This window comes from Sturnus vulgaris, chromosome 5, assembly GCF_052056855.1.
Source record: "Sturnus vulgaris isolate bStuVul1 chromosome 5, bStuVul1.hap1, whole genome shotgun sequence".
In the NCBI taxonomy this organism is placed as follows: domain Eukaryota; kingdom Metazoa; phylum Chordata; class Aves; order Passeriformes; family Sturnidae; genus Sturnus; species Sturnus vulgaris.
The window spans coordinates 35,811,635-35,829,822 of NC_142247.1; the positions used below are offsets into that span (position 1 = coordinate 35,811,635).

General features: G+C 42.2%; 1 protein-coding gene across 3 annotated transcripts in view; it reads right to left on the reverse strand.

Annotated features, from left to right (window-relative positions):
* The window catches only part of TMTC1 (transmembrane O-mannosyltransferase targeting cadherins 1), a 133,912-nt gene that overhangs the window by 80,245 nt on the left and 35,479 nt on the right, over window positions 1-18,188 (reverse strand). For all 3 annotated transcript variants that reach the window (XM_014876957.2, XM_088165422.1, XM_088165421.1), the window contains 2 exons: window positions 3,088-3,169; window positions 2,082-2,185 (listed from right to left, as the gene is read on the reverse strand). In XM_014876957.2, the coding sequence (XP_014732443.2) occupies window positions 2,082-2,185; window positions 3,088-3,169 (186 nt within the window). The remainder of the gene's footprint in view (window positions 1-2,081; window positions 2,186-3,087; window positions 3,170-18,188) is intronic.

Below are 18,188 nucleotides of genomic sequence, written 5' to 3' on the forward strand. Positions count from 1 at the left end.
AGAGTTACAAAACAATTTGCCCACTGCATGAGAATAACCCTTGCTTCAACTACAGTAATGATGTTACTAATCACTTCAAGAGCACTACCCAAAGCCGATTCTTCTTTTAGTTTCTGGTCTCAACACCAAACTTAGCTCTTCCACTGCCTTCTTCCCAACTCAACCCAACTTGCAATTAACACCTTGGCTTCAGTGCTGTATCCTAATTGCTGCCTTCAAAACCTTGTTAAAAACTTCCCACACCAGCTTTTCACATGCTGCTGCTACTGTAGCTGTCCACAGTTGAGGAACACACACTGCTTAGGAGCTTCTCTGAAGTTGGACTGTAAACACAAACGCTCCTGTGGCCCTCCTCTGGATTCACTCCCAGAGGTCCATGTATTTCTTGTGCCAAGGACGCCAGAGCTGGATGCAGTGTGCCAAGGAAGGGTCTTACAAGAGCAGAGTAGAAGGGCAGAACCATTTTCCTTAGTTTTCCTGCAAACCACACCTATACCACTTGAGCCTTGCCAGCTCCACCTGACATCCCAGTCCTGCACTTGGGATGACTGGCACAATGCCAGTTCAGCAGCAAGAGCTTCAACTCTGACCACAGCAAGACAAAGTCTCAGGTGTGAGCTGTAGTTTGAGTCTGACAGAGGAAGAAGGAAAAGGTTTGTTGCCGATTTACAAGGGCTGTGGTCAAAGGGTGCATCACGGGCTGTCAGTTCAGAGATGGTCACTGGGTCTCAGTGTAGCTGCAGGACTGACACTGAGACCTGCTGAAGGAATGGGTTTCCTGAATGGAAGGAAAAGCCTTCTGGGTAAATTGGCTAAAATGAGGATTAAGATCAAGCTCAGCAGAAGTGGAAGAACTGGGATAATTAAAGGGTTTTAGAATCCCTTCAGAACAGTAATACTGCTTTTTACTGGAATGGATTTCCTTAATTAGGTTTGGAGTAGGTAGGTGTTGCTGGACTGCAGGTGAAGCCAGGGCTGCTGCTGGGGCCAAGGGAGGACATCAGCCAGCAGCACTCTGACTTGTTTTTCCTAAGGCTGTTAATAAAATCCGCAGTGCCAGTGGTAAAAATAGTCACTGCTTCATACCTCAAGAATGACTTAGCTTTTGGGTTTAGAAAGCCCTCCCCTGTCATTACAAGAGGCAAAGAGACAAACACGCAAAAGAACATGTGCACCACAGAAGAGGTAACTGAAATTAGGCCAGGATCATTTGTGACTCAGTGACCCCCATCTCAGCATAAACATATCAAAAAGGGACAGCAGCAAATCCTTCATTCTGTGCTGCACTGAGTCTGGTATTAATAACTCCACTAGAAACAAACACGTCAGAGCTTTCCAAACAAGACAATGTGCTTCCTGGAAGCACTTTTAGCCTTGATGATAATAGGACCTGTTGCTACGTTACCATAAAGGTTCTCCAAATGAGATCCGGTCCAGTTCTGCAGCAGATGCTGAATAAGGATTGCTTGACCTGTGTCTCAGCTGCAATTTCACTGTTGGAATGAGGAGACAGCAAGGCCAGAACATGACACACAGGAAGATTGCTCCCATTTTCATTTGAGACATCAGGAAATTCCTCCAGAAGGCTCCAAAGTGTCTTTCAGTAGCTAACAGAGCAAACACTCGTGCACATGGCCCCTTCACCCTCACTGCTCAGTCACTGATATTACACCAAGAGGCATGGTCATCCCCTCTTGATACAAATTTCAGCTGAAGCCAAAACTCTGAATGCTTCCATCCCACATCTCAGGAGCAGTCAGCTTTAAGATTTAGGATTATGGCTCAGTTACTGGGCTTTCCAGTCCTGTGCTTAGGCAACTATATTCTTTGGGCTTTGCATAAAAATAAGCACACATTTTTCAGTAAGGAAGTACCTGTAACATAACCCTACAGGACCTACAATGTGCTTTGGGGTTCAAAAAGTTCTGGTTGCTTTCTATTCCAGACAGAGAAATACCAAGAAGTAATTAAGACAACACAACAAGGTTTTTTCATTGCCATCTGCAAACCATTTTTGTGTAGGAAAACATAACATCAAGACCACACTTTTGAAAACATTTGTTTGACTGCTGTCATCATACCTTGTCAGTAAATACGGTGAGAAGGAGGCTGGATTGTCCTGCTCTGAAAACATTGGCATGGAACCTCCCATTATCCAGAGACGGAAATACAACACGAGGATCACCTTCAAAGAAGAACATCTCAGTTAGCAATGCACTACTAAGAAGAGCTAAGGCCTCCAGCAAATGTTTTGTTGTAATAGCTCGCTCTCCATGTTGTGCAAAGCGAGTCACCCTGACACAGGGTGACAAACGTGCCAGCCCTCAGCACAGACAGCACACTGGGACTGTGTGTCCCTCTTCCATGTCTGCACTACTGACAGCAACTGACACATCTCAGTACCCACCACAAAGGCTGCATTCTGAAGGACAAATCCGTCACTCTGCTGCAGTGCAGACTGCAGAATTTTGCTATTGACCTCTACCTAAATGCAGAGAGGAAAGTCATGGGTGATGTCTTAAAAGTTCTTATCCTTTATCATGCTGGCATAGGTGTAGGAACAAGCTCCATTGGTGCTTCTCATGCTGCGCAATGCTAATCCCTGGAAGGATTTCTGCAAACCGCCACTCCTTCACCTTTCTGGCAACCACTTGTCAAAGGACAAGCAAAGGGATCTGGCTCCTGGAGCAGCACAGGGAGCTGCACACCCAGAACATTCCCATGGAGTGCTTGTTTTCTCCTCTGCAACATGTTGAGCCCTGTTGGAGCACACCAAGCAGTTTTTCTTACGACTCTTACTGAGCCCTGCATTGGCATTAATAGCATGTCACTGACAAGGCATCCCATTGCCACAGAGTCCTGTGTATTTAGGGCAGGAAATATCTGCAGATGATTACATAGTTGCAAGGGCAACCACTGTAAATCAAAAGTCTGAAGTGAAAACGCTAATGTTCTTGTTTCTGCCCAGCTGAAGTTTTCTAGACTAATTCCCCAGCCTGACCGTCCTGAGTCTTTTGGGATACCACTATGCATTGTTCATTCTCATCAAATACACAGAAATACATGGTCAAGTCCATTCATACTTACGTAGCTTATCACCAAAGCAGCTCTCTTCAAAAAAGGCCTTCCAGTATACAAGAAATTCTGGTTGTTATTTGCAGTCAGGTAGCTGAAATATAAGGAAACAAATGTTGGTTGAAGTACTTTGGAACACTAACTCATTTTTCAAGCGGAGAAAAATGTGTACATTGATTTAACCACCCTAAATGCAATAATAATGACATCACTCCTACTCTCCAAAAGCCTTTCCACATAAGTAAAATATTGAGACTAGTTCAAGTAATACATACTATAATACATTGCAATTTTGCCATCAAAATCTGTTTTTGGTGTGTTTGTTCATTTGTTCTTTGTTGGGTTTTTAAAATCTTCAGTTAACCCCTTAATCCTCAGAAAAATCCCAGGCGTGTCTCACTGAGATTGCTGTCTTCATACTCCCAGAAGACTACGGAGACATCTTTTTAAAAGGTCACCCAAACAGAGCAATTCAATTTTAGACAGTGATTAAAATGCAAAAACTCCTGATTCCCAGCTCTCTGCTCAGTCTCCAGAGAGGAGAATAACTATCTAGCAGAACTGATTCTAAGCACTTTTTGGGAGCGTATTCTGCACGCTTAAGTTACATCACAAGTCTGCTGACAAAGTACTATGATAATTAATTGCACAAACACACAGGTGGCTTACTGTTGTATGAATGTTCATAAAACCCTTCCTGTTTCTCAATGAGTAAAATGAAACTGTATTTGGAGCCAAAACTATGCATTTATTTTAATATAGAGTAGAAGCACTTGCCAAAGTCTAAGGAACCTTCCTAATATATAAACAGTGACATTAATTTTATGATAATTCCATTTCTATTGAACCTTACAGATACTCCATCATTGTAATAAAGCAATGACAAAAAGAAATACAGAAGGGACAACAAGAATATTTTAAGCATATTTTAGGTAAAAAACTATTGAAAAAAATGACAACTTATTTTAAGAAGTTATAAATATCAAGTAAACAAAATAAATTCAGAAGGAAAACATTTGTAGTTTCTTCTGTATAACATACCGTCAGTATCAGGATACACTATTTAAATGATTTACAAAAACTGCAGTTTGTATTGCAACACCTTCAAGCAAGCTACCTTTCCAAGCATGAAATCCTCATATGTTTCTCCTGTGAACATTGAGCATATAAAACACATCTTATTTCCTCTCCAAATTCCTTAAGACAGTCTATCACCTGATTGCTTCCACCTTTCAAGTCTTTGAAAAAACAAGACTGAAGCACTTGCTAATGCAGCCAAGAGTCTTTAATACCTGGGGCTTTGTTCAAATTTTCTATAGTAGGAAGTTTGCAAGCCTGGTCACCATGGTGAGATGAAGAAAAGATTACACTGCAGAAAAAAAGCACCAGGGCAAAGCCAGCAAGAAACAGAGGCAGCATTTACCAAGATGAAAGAAGTACATCTGGATGGTCTGTACAAAGGAATTGCTCTTCGGAAAACTTCCCTAAGTGCCATGCCTAAAACTAAGGAACTAAATCACACAGCATAAAGCAAGCCAGACAACTTTTAGTCTTTGGAGTCTACTTATTGCGAAATGTTGACATTTAAGCATCAAACCTGACTTAAATGTCAGACTAGTCTTCAAGGGCTGAATGCCTCAAAGTGCAAAGTTTCTTGGGTTCCCACTGATTTTAATCAGGCTGCAGCAAGTACAAGAGAGATGAAACTAAGCCTTCAGCTTTGTCTCCCTGTGAAAGGTCAGGTTGGCCTTCAAGTGCTCACCATGGCCTGGCTCCAAAGCCCACCAGAACCAAAGGGAAAGCCTCTCACTGACTTTAACAGCATTTGGACCAAACCCCAGGCTTTTGTCCCCTACTGAAACCCTTTATGAAACTCAACCCCCTTGTGATTTGCAGCAGGAAGTGTTTGGTTGCACTTAGTTTACATTTTTACGTGTGGAGAGAGGAGAGCCCTCTATTCATCACGCTGTCTGACTTTTCAAGAACATGTTTTTACTCGATTTTAACTCTCTGCAACACTTTAGGCAGGAATTTTCCACTACAAATGTTTGCTTTAAGTAGAATTATTCTGGGAAAAGATCAACTAGAACAGTTCAGCTCTTTCTCCAAGGTTTCAATTACAGACAGAGGAGCACTTTTATCAGTGTCAGTAAGTCCACCAACTTCATCCTTGAGAAGCAGCATCACCTCCCACCAGTGACCAAAAACTTGTGAGGTGGCCATTATCTCCAGGTCGTGTGTTTGCTCTCCTCCAGAGAAGTCACCCTTGGTCAGGTAATGAATAATTCAATTAAGAAGAGAAACTTTTCTATTTTAGAAAGCTGCTGTCCTGAAGTCTGTCTGGAGACCACAGAAGATAATATGATTCAATGCTCAGCAAGTCTGCTCTCCACCCAACAGATTGACATGAGAGAGTGGCATAAATGGTCAGGTCACATTCAATGCCACAGAGCTTTAGAAGAACCATGTGGCTTTCCAGAGCACCTTACTGGGCTACCACTTGTGTCAGGGAAGGTAGCTGGTAAAACATCCCACATCTGGTGCAAGTGAAAGAACAACACATCGTTTGTGTCTTAAAACTAAATGAACTGCAAACGGGACCTAGATGCGGAAGTTTGCTAAATGCCGGTGACACAGCATGTGAAATGTAGTAGCTTTTTACATGTAAAAGTGCAGCAGCTTTTTCCACATAAAATCTCAGCTTAAAAACATGTCTAAGGTTACACTGAACTTCACTCAGACAACCTTAAGATCAGCCAAAGCTTTTAATTTTGTCTTTAGCTAGGAGAAGCAAAGAAATTACTATTTCAACAGTTAAATGGTTTTATACTCCTTTTTAACAGCTGTCTTGTAAAAAGTCATTTACAGTTCAGATTTCCATGCATTTGCCAACCTCTCCAGGCTGCCAAACATCCCTCGGTTCATGGGAACCACTCCCTATCACCTGCTCCACCCCAACCAGCACAATTGTGGTGTCAAAAACATGCCAAAACACACGCATGCATTCACTTCCACATGACAGCAGCTGTGGGACATAGTTAGGGAAAGCGTGCTGATGCTGGCCTCACACAGCAATATGCTACCTCCACAGTATGTGAACATTTCAAGGTGTGGGTCTTCTAGACTTTCCTAAGAAAATTTAGATCCTCAGGTTGGCTAAACAAGTATAAAAAGAGCCCATCTGGGCGAAGGTTCCACTTCTGCTTTATGCCAGCTTTCCCACAAAACAACCCAGCATGTAATTGCCTGCTTGCAATCTTTTAAAAGCCTTTCAGGAATACTTCCCAAAGCAACCAGAATCACAACAAACAATAAATCCAAGGGAAGCTTAATAATGCAAGGACTCCCCTCACACAGCTCAGGCAGAGGCCGAGACAGATATTTGGCAATCCCAGCTTCCTGAAAAGCACGGCTCATCCTGGAATCAGTTACATCATCAGGGCACTCTGAGGTTGTATAATTGAAGACAGCAGGGTAGGTGGCCCAGTAAAATTCAATATGGTGCAGTTTACAGCACATACACTGGTACCAGATGGACTTCTCTAATAAGTAGGCAGCTTTTTTAATTTGTCTGTGCCATTGGAGGCACCTCGAGCTTACAGAACAGTGCGGGGCAGCTCCTCAGCTGCTGTTCATTGCCACAGCTCTGTGAGCTATTGCAGACCACTATTGGAAACAGGTTTATCCCACATTGCAGCTGACTCAGCTCTGACATAAAACGCGAGCTTGCTCTGTGCTCTCTTTGAAGGCTTTCTCAAGGGAAGTGAATAAACAATTAAGATCTGTGATGGACTCTCCATCAAGAATGTCTAAAAGACCAGTATAAGTAAGTAGCAGAACAGGTTTGGTATATCAAGAGATTGTTTTGGCCAGGTCACTTCACTCTGAGAGGATCACTGCTCTCATTCATATTCTTCTTAGGAAACAGATCCTGCTCCCAGAAAGCACCAGACTTTTGAACTAGCACTTTCAAACCCCTAATACTACAGGAAGATATTGGAACAATGAATAAAAAAGCAAAGCTGTTCTCTTATTCCTAATTATTGATAACAGTTAGACACCTCTAATCAAGAACATTTTTATACTTAGAAGGGGCTAATTTAAGTGCATGTCAAAGCTTTAGGTCATTGATAGATGCACACCTAATCCTAAATCACCTTGACAGACTCCCCTTTTCAGAATAAACAAGTTTTACAGGAGCCATATGCTGCCTATAGAGACCACCTTACTTTTCCTACTTTAAGAGGACTTCCTTATCATCTGTCCAGACAGCTGCATCTTACATTGGAGAAGTATCTTTTCCAGCCTATAATCCTCCTTAAGGACAGCCTTTGAAGAGAAAGTGTGTGTATGTGATATCCCAGGGAGAAAACAAGAATAAAAATCCATCATGGAGTAAAAAGAACTGATTTTTTTTTTTTAATCAATATATTCTACCACGTCTGGATATTTAACTTGCTTAAAGTACTTGACAATTCAGAGAAATAAAATACCAGTTATAGCTACAGGTTTTGCAAGGGAGAAGAAAATCCCTCCTGTCCCTTCTTTATGAGTAGTCTTGACCTTCTCCACAGCATGTGTGTGGCATCTTTGCTCCTTATCTCCCTGCAGAGCCTTAAGCCCCAGCTACCACTACCCACGCAGACTTAGATGCATAAACACACACAAACAGGAGCAGTTTTACAGACCCTTTTGGGAGCCATGGCGAGGTTTTATGAAAGCCACAACTGTTTTAACTCATTTTCACTGATAATGTCATGTATTCTTTGTGTACGTTTTCAGTTGTGACCATATTTGGAATTCTTGCTCCTTATTTGCTTTTTGGGGAAAGCAAGGGCAGGGCATACACAGCAGAGAAGGTGATCCCACTCATGGCTTTTCCTCATTCTCTTCGGCAGTACGTACTTCACTTTGTGTGGGATGAAAGTAGAGGAAGAAAACTGGGAGGAACAGGGAGAGGAGGAGAGAGAGGCACAGTAAGGGATCGGGAATAGAAAGAGAAAAAAGGAAAGTAGCAAAATGCACTGAACAGATTAAAGATGTGACCGAGAACATGAAAAAGGGTCTCTCTTCATACCAGACATTCCACCGATGCAAGGAGAAGACAAAGTGGAGGAGGGCTAACAGGAAAAATAAAACTTAATGGCCACCAGATCCACCAGATCTCGGGAAACCAAAGCACCAAGCCTGCAGTTGAAAGCTTCCATTGATTTCAGTCATTTTATTTCCCCTGCATCACACACACCTGAGGCATAGGCTCATTTCTCCCTGTCCTAGCCCAGCGAAGGGCTCCTATGGACATATTTCAAGTAACTGCACTATAAGCCACACTGACAGCAGCTTTGGCTGCTCCCCACATTGAGCTACAAATCCCTATTTACAGCTGCCTTGTGCTTTTGACAAGCTTTATTCATTCAGGCTGAAAATTTTCTCTTCCAGGAGTTTATGTTAAGCTGAAACTGTTTTCTTCCTCGAAGGTACCCGGTAAAACAGTTTGTCTTTACCTGAAAAAGCAATCAGAGAGCTTTGCCCATGTTGACAACCTTCTGAAAACACTTTATTGGGAAAAATCAGTGGTTGCAGTTTGGAGCAGGGATTTGTTGCTTAGTAGAGGGACTGCAGAGATGCTGGTTTTGATTTCAGTGACAACTGACTGTTTCTGGGCACGTGACAAGCCACTGGGAAAAGATCTCTATTTGCAATGCTCACTAGAGATCTGCAGCAATTCCCCAGGGTCCCCAGCCCTACCAAACACCATCTAGAACGAACAGCATCAGACTCTCCTTGCATTGTTCCTGCAGAGCCATTGAGATAGGAAACTCTCTCTCCTGCAATGCCTGTGTCCAGCCTGGAGACCATTCGCTTGGACTGCAAAGGGCTGAAAACACGTCTGGAGAAGAGGCTACGTGAGTAGGTGAGGAAGAGAGGGGATAAAGGGAGAAGAAAGGAAGGCAGGCACAAAGAGGAAATGGAGGGGGGAAAAGATTAGCCAGGAAAATATATATGGTAATATTCAGATCTATGCTGCTGTCAAAGATCCAGTGGCAGTATCCAAAAAATCTGCTACCACTGGAGTTCCATTCACTGGTGTTCCCAGTGAGCCCTCAGGAGCTGGACTGAAGCACAGGAAGTAAGAAAAGCCCTGCTTTCCCCAGAGCAGCTCCACTTGTAAAAGCAGCTGTGCTTTCCCTGAACCAGCCTAGCAGGAGCAGATGAACCCAAAACCACAGAGGACTCCAACAAACTGACTGCTGCATTTGTGGATGCGCAGGGAAGATCTGGCAGCACGGGAATACAGCCACTCCCAAAACACAGCACCACATCCATGGACCACACTCACTATGCCTGCCCAGGCTTGGTAACGAGGCTGCTTGCACAGGCAGGGAGCACAAGGTCTGCACAGTATGTAAAACACTCCCTAATCACAAAAAAACTATCTTACTTGACAGCTTTTACGTGAAGAAAGGAGGAGGTTATCCTCCTCTCATGCACAAGGCTCAGTTATCCTGAGTGTAAATTACTGAGGTGTCCCTGGGAATCAAGTGTCCCAGTAAAAATTTACAAATAAGCTGTAAAAGATGTGGAAGCCTGCTGCCTTGCTTTGATGCTCTCTGTAAAGGGTTTCATGTCACTGAACAAACACTGGTCCAGCTAGTCTGTTAATTTACAGAAGGAACCATGGTAGCTTTAACATTATATATGTCCAATTAGGGAATTAAGGATCTAACTTTTTGCTGTTGTCTTTGACAAGGACGCCAACAAGCAAACTTTGAAAAGACAAACAACCAACAAACAAAAAAAATGCAGAGAAAGGGCACAGAAATCAATGTCTGTGAGACTGTCACTGGTTTTGGTGATCCTCCCTTCTGCTCCATGCATCATCCCCAAAGGCACTGAGAGGCACTGACAAGAAGCATAGGGGTAGGTAAGAGTCAGCTGGTCCCAATCCCAAACCTGAAACAACTTTTTAAGGAATTGAAAGTACTTTACTGATACAGAGTTTGACTTGAGGAAGAAATAAAACTTTTACAGGCAAAGCTGCTCTCAATCAGGGCAAATGCTCAGTTGTGGGTCATTGAGTTTTTTTTCTTAAATATATTTGCTCAACTGAATTATAAGTCATCATTTCAGGTTGGGTCATCCCCCCCAAAAAACCTTTTGGAAATGCTTGGAGAGGCACATAATGTTTTAGTTGTGAGCATTTCTGGTAAATCAAATAGAAAGGATAAGCAAAAGTCTGGTTTCAGAAGGAAATACAGGCAGAATTTGCAAAGAAATGTAGGGAGAAGATCATGTGAACCACTGGGAAACGTAGCCTGAAGAGTATTGCTCTATTTCAAAACCTACTTGTTTTGATTTTTTTTAACTCTTACATAATTTACTTGTAATCTGAAACTACTTGTAAAATGCTATTTAAATCCACAGTTTGCACTTAATTGATATTGGGGGGGAGGGGTTGGAAATCGGGCATCTACAATTTCAATCCTTGACTTTGAGATACCAGGATGAAAAGAGGAGCAGTCCTCACACTGTGTTGATGGGGGAGGAGGACCGTGGACCTTCAGGAAAGTACAACAAAGTGTGTATGGGAAGATTGATCCCCTTTCCAAAAACTTTTCCCATCCTTCAGCTACTTTAAACACAGCTTACTGCATGCCAATACTAAGTATTTCAGGAAGAAGGCATTTTCTTTCCAGAAAACTTTTAATCTGACATTTTCTATACCCTGTCCCTTTGCTTCTGTCAGATTAAATAAAGCAATCTGTAAATATGCCAAAGTCATCTCTAAATACAAAATAAATGGTAAAAAACTCCAACCTTCCTCACTCTTTTCTCTTAGGAGAAAGTCTGCTATTTTTAACAGCCTCAAAAATAGCTTGTTCTTTTTAAACGTGAATGACATGAGTCTGTTAGCAATATAGGGAAGAATCAAAATAACATTCTTCAGAGCTGATATCCCTTCAGAGAAACTTTTTGATGTTTGCAATCAAATGCAACTCAATGCCAAAGTTATACTGCAACACAGAGAGAATCTGAAAGAAAACAATTCAAAAATTGGCAGCCAATTACTTCTTTTGTCAGCAGCTCTGTAAGTAAATTGTGCCTGTGCTATTACTGTTGGCATGAAATACCAAACACTGTACTTCTAACAACTTTTATCACTGTTGCTTTTCCATACAAACATCTACAAATCCTTAAATTCTTCAAATTAAAAATGGACTGGTTCTTTCATCACATACATTTGTGGCTTGGTTAGGATAGGGTTCATCTGCGAAAAATAAAAATTAAAATCTGCAATAGCCGGCAAACATTAGTGGCTTACTTTAAATGGATTTCCTCTGCAAAGCTATTCTTTCTATCTCATCTAAACAGATAATAAATGGTAAAAGCCAAAGAGCACATCAATAAAAAAATAATTCTTGGCAGAATTTTAAAAAATAATTACATTTTATCCTATTTTGACCACGATTCAGTCTCATCTACTGCCAGAAAAATAAAACCACAAATGTTCCAGTCTTCTTTAAGTCACTAAAATATATTCACTTTGAACTGCATTGGCAACTTTCAAAAAATAAGCAGTAGCAAGACAACAACATGGTTTTGTAGTCTCAATTTCCACAGAAGTGGGCTTAAATTCTGAAATTTTAAAGCCTGGCAATCCTGCACAGTTTCTCACAAAAGTTTACAGAATATTGCACTCAGACAAAAATACAAGCAGCTTCTGCCTTGGGGATTTTGCCACCACCTGTAACACATCCCCAACCTTTAGCAGGATGGGGCTGGAGCTGACAGTGAGTAACCACACCTTCCCACCTCTGCCCCAGGCATGCCACAAGCACATCACCCACCTGGCTAGAGGGAAAACACATTGGGAACTTTGTTCAAAGCTTGTCACCTTCCAATGCTGCAAAAAAAACCAGTCCAGAGACTCTTGCTTGATTTACTCCCAGGAAACAGGAATTTGCATTAAACTAAGAGATTCCTTTTCTTTTCTTGTTCTCCTTTAATATTTGCACTGCCTATGTTTGATCCTATCACTAAACACAAAAAATAGCCCTTGTTTAATAACTAAGAGAAAAGTACCAGCCAGCATGGATAAAAATGCCAACCAAGAAAGACAGAGAGCTGCTGTTATTTCTGTATTTGAGTTATTGATTAAATGTAACATCTATAAGGCGGCCATCAGAATTGCTATTCCACAAACATTCCTAGAGAAATAAAGACTTATTCCAAGCGCCAATCACATACACTCCTGTGGTTAAAATGTAATTAAGCAAGTAAAGGATCTAATATACCTACAAGCCAGACAAAAACCATGGGAAGCTGAACTGGGGAGTAAAAACAAAGGTAAGATTTTTTTTAAACATAATTGAAAAATAGGGAGTGTCAATACAGACTGTTGTTCGTAAGTAATTGAAAAAACTTTCAGGTTACACATATATGTATTATTTATACTCAGGCAAAAGGGCCCTTTTCCAAAATACATCTCAGAGCAGGAGGTTGCTGCAGTGTTTTCTGGGGAACAGAGAGGCAGTGGAGTGGAGTGGCGTTTACCTAAGTGGCTGCTGCCCGTCAAAGCTTCCTCCAGAAAGTATCAGCTCACCCAAGTGCACTTTACTCGAGCAAAGCTATTTTGTCTGCTTCCAGTTTCCTTTCCTCGAATTGATAGCTCAGGGCTATGACGGAGAAGACACAAAAGGGCACTTTTCACAAGGGCCAGAAAGAAACAGATTTTACAAGATGGATGGAGTGAAACAAGGCAAAGCCTTGATGAACATATTATGCTTCAGGCAACTTAATAAAACTCACATTACAAAAATCACTATAAATCGTCTGCATGAGTTTAAACTCTTGCTCAAACCATACGTGCTGCATTACTCCGTGAGCTGCTCACCTCAGGGACAAAGAAAAACTCTGCTCAACTCAGCACTACCTATTACAGAGCAATAAAGCCCTCCTCCCTTTCTGGGGGGGCTGTTGAGGGTTTTTTAACTCTAATGATCTTGTTCTAGGGCCCTGAGCAGATCCAGGAGTCCCTCCCTTTGCAAACAGCGGGCTGACAGCACTCCAGAGCAGCTGTCTCCAGAATTAGGACAGAGACATCGAAACACACAGAGGCAAATTGATCCGATCGATCTCTCAGAGAGTTGAGAAGCACACAGTCCTCAGAGACCTTTATTATTTCACTCTGCAATGAAAGGGCCTGGCAGTAAACTACAGAGAGCCAGTTTTATAAGCTGGGAGGGAAATGATTATAGAACATTATAGAACTGTAGGAGTTCAGGGATCTTCCAGCTGGTTTAAATGATTTGGCTTCCTTACAAACATATTGAAAGGGGGAAAAAAAGGAAAACTTCTGAAGGTCAGCCATGAGTGCTGTAGGTACCCCATGAAGCAGAGTTACCAATTTACTCTCAAGCATTTAATGCAGAGATGGGAAGGGGAAGGAAGGAAGAATACAGAGGGAAAAACGAGGTTACTGGATCCATTTGCAAATATGGATTAAGGAATACCTTAACACAAATGAGCAAAATAAAGAGAAGGACCAGAGAACAACACTGAGCTCCCTGACCACTCTGAGCTCCATTGACCACAGCAGGCAAACACTCAGGTATAAATTCATATTTTCCCAGGAAAGTGCTGAACTGTCCCCACTCTGCCCCAGCTCAAAAGGTAACTTTTGCTTCTGAGAGAAGTACCAGCAATTCCCAGAAATTCCCAAAGAGAACAAGAGCTGATTCTTTGCCTCCTTCGTTTGGTTTTCCTGTTTTAATACACAAGCTTAGCTATTATACATGCCATACTGAGTTTTGCAGCAAAGCAGTAACATATCTAAAATGCCTGGAGAGGAAAGAAGTGTTTGTTTCAGTTGAAACTTTTGGTTATTTCAAACTAGATTTGCAAATAGCTTTGCCAGCCCCACTCTGCACTTTCTTAAGCTCCACAAGAAAAATATGTGGAGTTGCATTGACCAGCCTTCAGCAACCCAGGCTGGTGGGAACAAGAAGGAACATCTGAACAGCTTCCTTTTTCTATTCCACCCCTGAGAGAAGCATGACTGTTATTGAATCTAGCTCTTTTTCTACATTTCTTATTTAGACAATGTCCAAAATAGAAACAAAATGTGTTGTTCACTGAGAAATCCTTCCTTTCCTTTTAGTTTTGCATTTTGGGGAGGGAGGGGGGTTTGCAGATGGTTAGGGCTAATAAAACCAGTGTCATTTAAGCAAAGCTTTCTAGAATGTCCAGGTGTTTGGTTTTGTTTTTTTCATTGGGATGAATCTAATAAATTAATTTTTACCCTGCTGAGAGTCAGCAGGAGCTCCCTCATGTTCCCTCCTTCCTCCAGGTCAGCAAGCCACCCTCTGCTTTGGTTCCTTGCCCTCTGTGCCCTGTGCCTGTCCCTGGGCACAGAGCAAGGCTGCTGGCCAGCTGTGGGGTTGGACCTGATGCAAACGCGATCAGGATCCTGTGTCTGCCCCTCCAGGAACATCTGCAGAATAGGGACTGTGTTGTACCATATCACACCCCTTGCCTCCACCATCTCCCAGTTGCACACAAGCTCACTTTAAAAATCAAACGTGCCAGACACCTCATTTATTTCAATTCCTCTTTCTCTCCTGCTGATCTGTCTTCCTGACTCTGCAAGGCCAGATCTGATAAAAATAATATCAGCATCCAGCAAGTTATGGTAAAGGAAGTCAAAGCCCTACAGACCCCATTCCACTCTCACTTCTTGTCAACAGCTGGCTCTTGCTGACTTCACAGCAGGAACCATAACTTCTTTCCCTTTCTTTATGATTGTTTTTTAGAACAACTCTTGGTAGAGAGCCAGCACTTGATGAAGAATGAGACAATCCCACCGGGTGCTATCCATCAGTGTCCTGCCAGCATTCCTGGCTGGTGTGAGCACATCACTGCTCAGGATCATCACCCTCCACCCAGGAGGGGATGCTCCCTCTCCTGCCCTCTCAGCTCTGCCTCGGACAGCGCTCAGTGGGAATCTGACAGATCAATCTACTCTCACAACACAAAGCACCCCAAGCCACACACTAGAATTCTGGTGAAAGCTGTTTAAAATCCCTGCAAGAACACTGGCAGCAGAGGGGGTATGCAGAAAGGTTGACTTTAGCCAAGGGAAATAAGCACCCCATGCACCCTTTTCGATCAGCAGTGAACGGGGAATGCAGAGCCATCCTCCCCTTCTGAGTCATCTTCTGGGAACCCTTTTTCTCTCCATCAGCAACAGAGAGCTCATCTCCTCAGTTTCCCCCAAACCCCACATTGTCCAGATGCAGCTCAGGCTTGACAAAAATAATTAGAGCAACTACTGGAGAAAAACACCTTTTGGATCTGGTCTTTCTTGTGCACAAGAGTGCAAGATACTTTCACCTTTTGGCACACCTGCCTTTGAGTTCACAGCAACTGATGCCAGCTTTGATGGAAAAATATCTTGCTGAGCCTCAAAAAGCACAGGGCTAGCTTTCCCTTTGCTGCTCTGTGGGTCAGTCAAAGAGACAGATTCATAAAAGGAAAAGCTTCAGTCATCTCACAATACTAGCACACAGACAGGCTGACTTTTGACAGGAAAAAAAATAAGATGACTACAAAAAATGTTGATATGGTAACACATGTTTAAAATCAATAATGAGAAGGCCAGAGGAGAGCTTATCCAGAATCCTAAGTGCCAGCCTGTCTTACAGCACTTTGGCAGAGGCAGCTCTGGAAAAACAAGGTGGAGATACTTGCTTTATGGCCTGCAGCTTGTCTGTGTGAATGCAATCACACCTCAGCCATCTGCTTCAGCCAAAGCCCAGGGACCAAACAGTTCCTGAGATGCAGAACTGAGGCAGGCTCTTTGGGACCACACATCTGAGGGGAAGCACCTGGCTGCCCCACAGTCACTGAATCCCTCCAGAGCATCCACTCCTCAATCACGGCACAAATTTTGGTAACTGTCACCTCTGTCTATGTATGTAGGCAAGCTGTCCAGCCCACAGTCTACCACATTACCTATCCAAGGGCTCTCCAGGAACGTACAGACCATGGTCATACTTCCTGTCAGAAGTTTCAAGGATTTTACCTCCAGAATGCCAGAGTAAGTAAAACAGTCCATAGCAGCACCTAGCACAAAAAATGGCAACACCACCACCACTGGAAATTAAACAGGAGGACACAGGACATAAAATTCCTTGTGCTCTCTGAAGAAGGAGCTGGTTGTGTGTGCTTGGTACAAACTACCTTTACCAGCAAATAAACATTTTGTAACAAGCAGCTTTTCATCCCAAATGGCTTCCCTGCAATTTCCAGAAGCACCAGTTATCCAGCCTCCCAGATGTCCTCAAGCTGCTTCATGGACACTTTAAAAGCAAGCATGTGGAAAATACAGAACTGTTCCCATGATAAAGCCAACCATTTCAGAGGAACCACAGATGTGACTCCTAACATTCCTAACACTGGTTTCCATAAGTGTATTTTGTAAGCAAGTCAACCATGCCAAAAAAATCCCCAAACAATGCAAACACCTTTCTTACATTTGGGTCAACACTGAGAAGTGGGTGATCCCTGCAGCAGTTTTGTCCTGCTGCTGATTTACATCTCAGCACTGTGGTAACAACCTGAAACAGAGACCTGTTTCAAAGCATTCATAATGAGGACTGGGAAAAAGGGCTTTTCCCAGTCAGCCTGATCTGGCATAGGACACAATCAACATCTTTACCCTACTGTGGACTGAAAGCAATCCAGAGGGTTTTGTGGTTTCCATTCCTTCAACTGCTTGAAAGAAGGATGTGCTCCATCTTTTAAGAGAACAGCTGACACATCTCAAAATTTCCTTTTAATTTCTATCATGAGAATAGAGAACGGGGAGGCGTGTAAGGAAATAGTGTTTCGGAAATAAACTAGTGCAATATGAACATTGTTCCTAAGATTTCAATAGGATGACTCCCACTTCAGGAAGAAAGACACCCGACTCCACTTACTGAAAATAAAAAAAAAAAAAAAAGCTTTTATGAGGCTAAAGTTTCAGATTATGTGAGTTAAAAGAAAAGCAGGGGGTTTTTACCCCACCAAGTTTGGGAGTTTTACTTGACTTTTTCTAAACCTAAAAACCTGTTCGATTATTTTTTCCTAGACTCCAAGGCATACACCTTCCTCCAGGAGACTGAACCACTGCCAAAACCACACTGCTATTCAAGGATCTTAACATGCTTTGCAAAAACATTAATTAAAACTCACACAGCAAGAAGAAGAGAGTAAGGCAGGATCTTTTATTTCACAGCAAGGAAAACTTCACCACTAAAAAAAGGACAAAAAGATTTGACAACATACCAACCATCTCAGAGAAAGTGGGCTGCAGAGAACAGCAAAAGGGATGCTGGGAGGGCAGAGAAGAGCAGGAAGAAGAGTAAAACCCAGCATTTTATCTCTTGGCAGTGCTTTTGCTAGATTGTGCTCCTAATATGAAACATTAAGTTGGTTGAGATTGAAAATGGTGATTCAAGAGTCGGTTTTCTTACTCCTGGCCCTCCTCTGCTTTCTCACCACACCTACACAATTGCTGCATCCAAATACACCATCCACACCAACCGCACCATCCCAAACAAAGCAGTTGCTAATTATCGTCTCTCATTACAAGAATGTCTCATCTGCACTTCTTTTGAGATTTATCACACAGCCATTATTCCTCTCTGCAGCATGATTTCCCACTCAAGTGTGGCAAAATAAGGCAATAGCTATTTAAATGCAATTTGCAACATGGTCTGTGTGTATTAATTTCTTAGTGTCTTCTAGGAAGATAGTACCTAATCCATAAATACACATCCATTTGCTTAACAAATTTGTGGACAAAAGAAAAGTAGAACTAAAGGGACAATTTCATTTCTACCAAATTTTACACACTCATTACTTCATAATACACCAGCATCATTCTATCAAAGTGAACTTAAGTTAGGAAAGCCTTTAATACATCCTCACCACCATGTAGAGCTAGAAAGGAAAATAAGAGGACTTAATTGTTATTTCCCTTAAAGAAAATCCCAAAAGCAGGCTCTTGGTGATTGCTCAGTACTTCTGCAGTCAGAAAAGACAATCTGCAAAACTATGGGTTCTGC